Source organism: Salmo trutta, chromosome 1 (assembly GCF_901001165.1).
Source record: "Salmo trutta chromosome 1, fSalTru1.1, whole genome shotgun sequence".
NCBI lineage: Eukaryota > Metazoa > Chordata > Actinopteri > Salmoniformes > Salmonidae > Salmo > Salmo trutta.
Genome location: NC_042957.1, coordinates 61,250,271 through 61,259,142, shown reverse-complemented (window position 1 = coordinate 61,259,142; position 8,872 = coordinate 61,250,271). Strand labels below are relative to the sequence as shown.

General features: G+C 42.2%; 1 protein-coding gene across 1 annotated transcript; it reads right to left on the bottom strand.

Annotated features, from left to right (window-relative positions):
- Positions 1-3,408: 3,408 nt before the first annotated feature.
- On the bottom strand, positions 3,409-8,342 carry LOC115204206 (PDZ domain-containing protein GIPC1). Its single transcript, XM_029769594.1, has 7 exons — positions 8,113-8,342; positions 7,213-7,742; positions 6,872-7,057; positions 6,398-6,578; positions 6,046-6,158; positions 5,876-5,957; positions 3,409-5,396 (listed from the first exon to the last, which is right to left on the bottom strand). Exons 2-7 carry the CDS (start codon positions 7,510-7,512, stop codon positions 5,245-5,247), a joined length of 1,014 nt encoding a protein of 337 aa, XP_029625454.1. The 5' UTR covers positions 7,513-7,742; positions 8,113-8,342; the 3' UTR covers positions 3,409-5,244.
- Between the last annotated feature and the right edge of the window lie 530 nt (positions 8,343-8,872).

Sequence of the window (8,872 nt, the reverse complement as noted above, 5' to 3'; positions counted from 1 at the left end):
AGGAAATCACGCACAGAATGAGCAGTATAGCTGGTGGCATTGTCATGCTGGAGGGTCATGTCAGCATGAGCCTGCAGGAAGGGTACCACATGGAGGATGTCTTCCCTGTAACGCACAGCGTTGAGATTGCCTGCAATGACAACAAGCTCAGTCCGATGATGATGTGACACATCGCCTCAGACCATGACGGACCCTCCACCTCCAAATTGGTCCTGCTCCAGAGTACAGGCCTCGGTGTAACGCTCATTCCTTGGACGATAAACGCGAATCCAACCATCACCCCTGGTGAGACAAAACCGCGACTCGTCAGTGAAGAGCACTTTTTGCCAGTCCTGACTGGTCCAGCGACGGTGGGTTTGTGCCCATAGGCGACGTTGTTGCCTGTGATGTCTGGTGAGGACCTGCCTTACAACAGGCCTACAAGCCCTCAGTCTCAGCCTATTGCTGAGAGAGGCTTCAGCAATGAAGCCTTCAGCAATCAGATAGCAAGATTTCATCACATGATTTTCCCAGCACAAAGTAAATGGACCTTCCTGGGGCGTTGAGGTACTGAACAGATAGAGCAACTTGCAATTAAATAACCTGAACCGGACATTCATCATCAGTCGAAGGACAGAGGGATACACTTGCTATAACCTTCTTGCGGATCTGGTTGGACAAAAAAAAACATGTCTCTGTGCCAGTGGCGATTTTAGAATGTACATCTTGGTGGGGCAAACAAAACAAAAATTGTAGATACATGCCAGCAAAGCCACTACACAACACTGAACAATACATGAATTGCACTATAACGGTGACAAACAGTGCCCATAAACTGTTAGGGCCTACATAAAGCTGTCCCAACAGCAGAGCTTTCTTTTCAGCACCATGGAGTGAATCCTTACCACTGCTACACCTGGCTATCATCTGAGCTTTGTCTGGCAGTGAAACAGTTAAATCAGCCTCATTTACTGCCTTTAAAAAAAACATAGCTGATATGGCTGACTTACTTAAACAAATGTGGTTTCTACTGACAATTGAGATGTACAAACTATTTCATAAGGGGACGACAAGCTGATAAGAGGCAATCCGTAATTTCAATTTAGACATAAATGAGCATCGTCCATATAACTATTTGTTCAGCACTTTTGAAATGTAAAGCGACAGAATTCAGAACATGGGCCATTTTTACAGTGTTCTCCCTGTACACCAAGTCAGAACCATAGGATAAATAAAGGGGGTATATAAGCAGACAATGAAAGCTCTTACAATATTCGATGATTACATTCGATGATTACAGACCAGAGAATATTGTATCTCATGGTCAGTCCATTAGATGCCTTTTAGCAAACTCCAAGCTGGCTGTCATGTGCCTTTTACTGAGGAGTGGCTTCAGTCTGGCCACTCTACCATAAAGGCCTGATTGGTGGAGTGCTGCAGAGATGGTTGTCCTTCTGGAAGGTTCTCCCATCTCCACATAAGAACTCTGGAGCTCATTCATAGAGACCATCAGGTTCTTGGTCAAGACCAAAGCTCTTCTCCCCCGATTGCTCAGTTTGGTTGGGTGGCCAGAGTCTTGGTGGTTCCAAACTTAAGAATGATGGAGGCCACTGTATCTTACAGTGCACCTTCAATGCTGAAGAAATGTTTTGGTACCCTATCTGTGCCTCAACACAATCCTGTCTCAGCGGTCTACAGACAATTCCTTCGACCTCATGGCTTGGTTTTTGCTCTGACATGCACTGTTAACTGTAGGACATTATATCAACAGGTGTGTTCCTTTCCAAATCATGTCCAATCAATTGAATTTACCACAGGTGGACTCCAATCAAGTTGTAGAAACTTCTAAACGATGATCAATGGAAACAGGATGCACCTGACCTCAATTTCGGGTCTCATAGCCAAGTGTATGAATACTTATGTAAATAGGGTATTTGTTTTGTATTTTTAATACATTTGCTAAAACCTGTTTTTGCTTTGTCCTTATGGGGTATTGTGAGCAGATTGATGAGGAAAAAATATAATTGAATCAATTTTAGAATACAGCTGTAACTTAACAAAATGTGGAAAAAGTCAAGGGGTCTGAATACTTTCCAAATGCACTGTAAATGTCTTATTTAATCATAGAAAGCCTGCATGTTCAAGATTGCATGCAAAAGGTTGCAAGTTTGTGACAATCTTCACAATTGCTGTAATCATCTGCACAGAATCTTGAACAGCATCAGTAACTTAATTGCACTATGCACTTTTAATGTAATCTCAACTGCAATCCAGGTAATTTGGTTGTGCTCTTAAATGAAGCACAGTGATAACACATTAGGTTGTATAAATATAAAACGGGACATTGTATTCCTATTTCAACTTTGTTGTGCATTTAAATGGTTGAAAGCGCAGATAACACATTTAGATGATAACTAAACCAAAAATCTGACATTGTTTTTCCTTTGGAATTTGGTTATTAGATGGTTGAAAGCATAGTGATAACACATTGGGAATTCAACAAATGTCTGGCTGTCTTTGAGTGGGTGAATAAAGGTTGAAATCACATTGACCAACATCTCAACCAAATATTACCCACATTTCCTCGTTGAAATGACATGCTGTGTCCAGTGAACTGTATGCAGTAAACATGGTTGTTTTGGGGATTCAGGCCGCTAAAGGCTGACCATGGCAAAAACTTCTAGAACGTGGGATGCTGAGCCAAGCATTTAGAAGAAGAGGCTGTATATATTCCATCCCAGGACGAAGATTAGTGTCAGTGCAATTACAAATGAAAGCTTAGATGTGACTCTCAAACATTGATACGCCATATCAAATTCCCATTGTGTATTGCATTCCCAAACTGTCCTACTATTGAGGGCTGAAGGGAGATATTTGATGCATGTATTTTTTGAGGTGAGAACAGGACCTGATTACACACCCACATAAACACCCACACACACACACCCATAAACACCCACACACCCATAAACACACACACACACCCCCATAAACACACACACACACACACACACACCCACCCCCATAAACACACACAAACACCCCCATAAACACACACAAACACCCCCATAAACACACACAAACACCCCCATAAACACACGCACACCCACATACACACACCCATAAACACACAGCACTCCAGGGGGTGATATGTGTATCTCTAAGAAGAACATGTTACCATTAGCAGGTGAACAACTCAGCCAGCCTGTGCAAAATATCAGCTTGACTACGACCTGATGTTAGTTAATTTTCTTGCCCCAGTAAGGAGAATGAAAAACATATTTTTAAAAAAGTAAGATTTTGCACTTTTTTCTGCTAAACAATCTGACATAATATAGTAATATGAATTACATCTAGGGAAATACTTCCTGTTGAAGAGTCAAAGGCAACATTTGTGTAATCAACTGAGGGAAAGACATGGAAGACATCTTATTTCATAATCTTTGTCATTATTATTGCCATTATAAATCAGACATTGTAATAGAAAGCCATACCAAAACAATGTCCTCAGTATTACAGTGCCTATTATCAGTATTTTATGACAGTAACCATCTAGATATACTTCAACAGCATTGGAAGACAGAAAAACAACCAAACAATTTACTACAAAAATATGTTGTTCATTCAGAGATAACTATGGAAAAGATAAAACCCCAAAAAGTTATGAAAAGAAATATTTTCTATGTTGAGTAATTATTTTCTTTATCTTGGAACTTTGACCCATATTGCATGTTTTTTATTCATCTATAAAGAAGTCACTAAAAGCCCAGATGACTTTGCAGAAAGTAGTTTGGTTTGATAATGACATTGTGTCCTTATGGTAGTGTCCAGGTTCTTTCCTAAAGTAACAGTGTTGGACTTGGTCCTTCATTTCATTGCAGAATTGCATAATGGTGCATTTTTCTTTCATTACTTGACCGCTCCATGACTTATGTGCATAACTATTTGGCTCCTTCATGTTGAGACTGTCTGGTCCCTAAAAAAATGCAGTCTATTGGAAATGCCAATGTTTTTGGCATAGATATCAGTTTTCATTTTTACCAACTCAATTAAAACAGAGGAAATTCCTCATCAGTTACACAACTCTGTTTCATTTAAAACACCACTCCTTTAAAAAATCCTGCAAAAACATTCTAAAAAAAAAATAATAATAATTAAATGCTCACTCACACAGTCTACCAATAAGACAATATTTTTTCCCCCACTTTTTTTTTTAACAAGTACTTCAAATTCTTGAGTATTCTTGTAATACTGTAATATAACACTAACACTGCTTTTCTTAATACTGGAGTTTCCCTGGCAAAGTGGACCATTTAAGTATTAACCAATCAGACTATCTTTGCTAACAGACTGGGATGTGCTGCATGTAAAGTGCAGCTTGTTTCTATACCTTATTCACTTCAGAAAAACTGATAGTGATTGTAGTTTCAACCATAGAAAAAGCTTCAGCTAATTTTGTAGTGACAACCTTCAGCAGCCAAAACACTCCTTCAATAGTGACACAACAGCACATAAAACCAAAAGAACTCACAAGGAAACAAACAATAGCACGTGCTAATAAGACGTTTTTTCTGACCATGCGATTTGACCAGAACATTCTGGGCCTGAGCATCTCAATACGCCCCTCTCTGAACAACACTGCACAGAACACAAATACTGTAGTCCAGTTCTATGCACCAGTGCTATGTAGTGAGTGACTGCTCCAGTGAAGTACAATGCACTTTTCTTATATTTTCTACAGCGCAGTGCAACAGTGCAAAGTGGGGGGAAAACATCACAGTTTGTTTGAACTCAAACTTCAAAAGGTAGGTGTATGTAAGCCGTGGTCCCTCACTTCTCCCACTTGTTGTTCTCGGGATTGTTCCGCAGAGGACTAGTGGAACAAAGACCTGGGAGTTAACATGTGACGTGTTCAATGTCAGGAGGTGTGTCCACAACCACAAGACCTGGAAGAAAATTGAAAAGCACTTGCTGTTTGAAAACAATAACCTCCACGTATTGCATTCAATAGTCTGATGAGAGTGTGATCAGAGCTAGTGATCAAAGTACTCTATCCTCTCCCATACACTGTCTCTATCCTCCCAAAGAGTCTCTCCCAAAAGTATCCCAACAAGAGTAGTAAACGCCACGTAAAAAATAATAAGTACACAGAAAACAATAAGTAAATCACATGATGGTAGTGTGGTGTTTCCTGTTAGTTCTGTTTGTTGCAGGTTGGTGCCTCAGCATTCAAAACCACACAGGTTGTTCCCCTGCTCCCTCCGGTTACAGCCGGCCGACCTTGGCGTCCCCGATGGCACCCCAGACGTCAAAAACAAATTCATCCGGGAAGGCGAAGTCACCAAGAGTTTCGTCCAATGCCTCGGCAAACTCATCTGGGTTCTTTTTGTCCTTCCCCAGCTCCACCATTGTAGCAGCTGACAGTGAGAGGGGTTAGACAGGGGTCAACCACAGCACAACAAAGTAATAGGACGTTAAATAGTTAACCAAATAGCTACCGAGACTATTTGCATTGACCCTTTTTGCACTAACGTTGCCTCATCACATACATGTAATATTATCTGACCTCTTTATTCCAAGTCAAATGTACATATCTACCTCGTACCCTGCAAATCGACTCAGTACTGGTACCCCGTGTATAATGCCAAGTTATCGTTACTCATTGTGTATCTATTATTACATATTTTACTTTTCTATTATTTCTCAATTTCTTTCTCTCTGCATTGTTGGGAAGGGTCCGTAAGTAAGCATTTCACCGTTAGTCTACACCTGTTGTTGACGAAGCATGTAACAAATAAAATTTGATTTGAAGTGGTAACACACAAGTCACCACTTTGCTAACAGGAGCTGCATGTGTGAATCACATTCACACGTATACACACACCGTCTCCCTTACCCAGCTCACTGTCTCTGATGCCCATGTAACTCTCCAGGAGGTCATCCACTTTCTCTATGGCCTTCTCCTCAAACGCAGAGGGCTGACAAACAAATTACACAAACATAGTCATGACCTGAAACCATGTTTACCTTATTAACGGTAATAGAAGAACCAACACACACACTCACCAGCTCCTCCAGAGTGGCTGGGCCTTTGGAGCGTAAACGCAGGGTGCCCTTCCCTGTCCCCAGCTGGGTTCCTGAGCCAGCCCGGGCCCCTCCTGACCTCTGGCTGATCATGTCTACAGGTAAGGGAGACAACATAACATGTCAAAGGAGCATCAGGTTTCTGACCTCCTAATTCTATATCTAGCTAGTCAATGATAATATAAGAGCAATTAGTAAAAGGCATTACAAAGTTTGATAACTGCTGACTCATTCCTAAATATAATCTGTCACACCATAATGATTCATCATTATTTTGTCAGCACACACAATCTCTCACACACACACACAATCTCTCACACACACACAAACCCACCGAAGGCTTTCAAGGGCTCCACCATCTTGAGAACAAAGTCCTTCCCCTTGGGCAGCTCCTTGAGCATCTTGGCCACCTCGTAGTGTCGACAGCCAATGAGACTGTGGCCGTTGATGGACTCAATCATGTCTCCCACGTTGATGACCTGGATCTGATGGACCACGCTACCCTCCCTTATTCTCTGGAAGGGACAGGATGAGACAAAGTAAAAATCCACAATTTCACACAATCAGCCAATTTGGCAGTGGGCATCATAAACAACTCTATAATGTGCATAGGCAACTAACTAACATCTTATATTCAGTCTACTGTACATTCCACACTGTCGCTGCAATTGAGGCTCTGCGTTTCAAACGCTCCCATTCTGTTCTATTTTTAGTCCTCTGTGTGTGATGCTGATGCATTTCCTTCCACTGCCAGACTTCGAGGTGACAGACACAGACGACTCATTTCCTAGCCAGTAACCATGCCCACCTTGATGAAGGCGTATCCAGCTCCATTATCAGTGATGGTCAACCCCAGGGCGTCCTCCCCCTTGAACACCTCCACCTCCTTCCTCTGGCCTTTGATATGGGCGAAAATAAAGTCCTCCAGCCCAATCTGACCCCCCAGTAACTTGTCCATGTCCACCTTGTGAGTGTTCAGAGTGCAGAACATCACCTGAAGAGTTAGAAAGTGAGTCAGTAAAGGGATAAACTGAAGCAAATCTCTCTCTCTCACACACACACACACACACACACACACACACACACACACACACACACACACACACACACACACACACACACACACACGCCAGTCGTCATATTGTTCACCTCTGGTGGTGCGATCCCAAAGGCCTCTCCGATCTTGGTGTAGAGCTCTCGCACGTTGCTGAAGCCCTCGATGCGTCCCGTGGGGCTACCGTGTGCTAACTGGGTGTGGAAGATCAGACGAGGTCTCAGGCTGGTGGGTGGGGGTGGCAGACCCTCCTGGGTAGTACCCTCCCCGAGCCCCACACCACCTCCATCCAGGCCGTCCATTCCTGGGACATTAAGGCCCGCTCGGATCGGCTCGGCTTCCTCGTTCTCCACTAGTGGAGATGCTTTCTTCCTTCTACCCAATCCAAGAGGCATTTTTATCCTTCTGTCTGTCTGTCTGTGGAAGTGAACAGATGCTGCTTTGGTAGGTAGCCAAAGGTCCTGTCTAGCATAGGACTCTCTCAAGTCTTCTTCCACCTGATGATTCACCACTGAACCCCAGCTATCTCTTGATGGTGGTCGTTGTAGCTAGCTACTGCTGTTGTTGGGACAAAACTTGTTTCCAGCAACTTCAAGTGTATGGCAACTAAACATTCAGATTGCATCTGTGAACAGATTGTGACAGGTTAGTTAAACATTACTACCAAACCCCATAGCTGGTGCATCACATCACAATACACTGGAAGATGGCTTTCAAAAACGAGTACCAAAACGCCCAGGAGCTAACTTGCCAGCTAGCTAGCTCACCCTTAAAACACTTATTCAGCCTACTTGTCTTGCCATCAAGTTAAATGGCATTAGATAAGATGATAAACATCTAAACTTGAATCAGAGATTGCACTTAATTTGACACACCTAGTTTTTTTAAACAGATTGTCACCTAGGTAGCTAACTTGTTAGCTAGTTGGCTAACACAATATTAGCTGTTAGCTAGCTGAGAATGAAGGAATATAGCAGTCAAGGTAAGCATCTTACCAGAGCTTTAGCCAGCTAACTCGATGTACGAGGTGATTGATTCAAGTCAGACGTGGAATGGAACATCAAAACACTAGGTTACTTCTTGATCCAAAGGTTGTGAAAGTAAAGTTACATCGCATTTGAATCGCTAGTCTTGTGAGATACGCAAACAAGAAAATGAGAGGAAAGGATGATCTGATGGTATGTATGTTGTTCAGCAGGGATGTTTTCATTAGATAGCACAGCCACAAAGTACAAATTGGCTATGTCGAGAGAAAAAAAAAATGGAAAACAAAAATGAGCTTTTTGGTTTTTATTTATGTTTGGGGTTAGGAATAAGGTTAGCAGTGAGGTTAAGGTTAGGTTTAAAATCAGATTTTAAGAAGAGTAATAGTAGAAACAGGCGGGGTTTATTACTTTGCGGCTGTGGTAACAATTGACGACAGCAGGGGTGGAACTTCAGCACTGTATAATGGCCTCCTCCACTAGAGGATTCCTCTCCTCGTCTCTCGCCTCTTTGATGCCCCCTACTGTAAGGCAGGTTTTTTAAACCCTCTGTCCTAGGAATTCCAATAGTCCTCCTGGCATGAATAATTAATCTACACTGCCTGTAATGCATTTTATAATCTATCTAGTATAGATGGCAGACAGGCTTTTACTAAAAATGCTCAGCTTTTGATTCTAACTTGTAACAGATTCAGTTCCCATATGTCTCTCGCTCCGTTTAACCCCTGGATGTGGATGTGTTTTTCAGAAGATTGCTTGTTTGACAATCTGC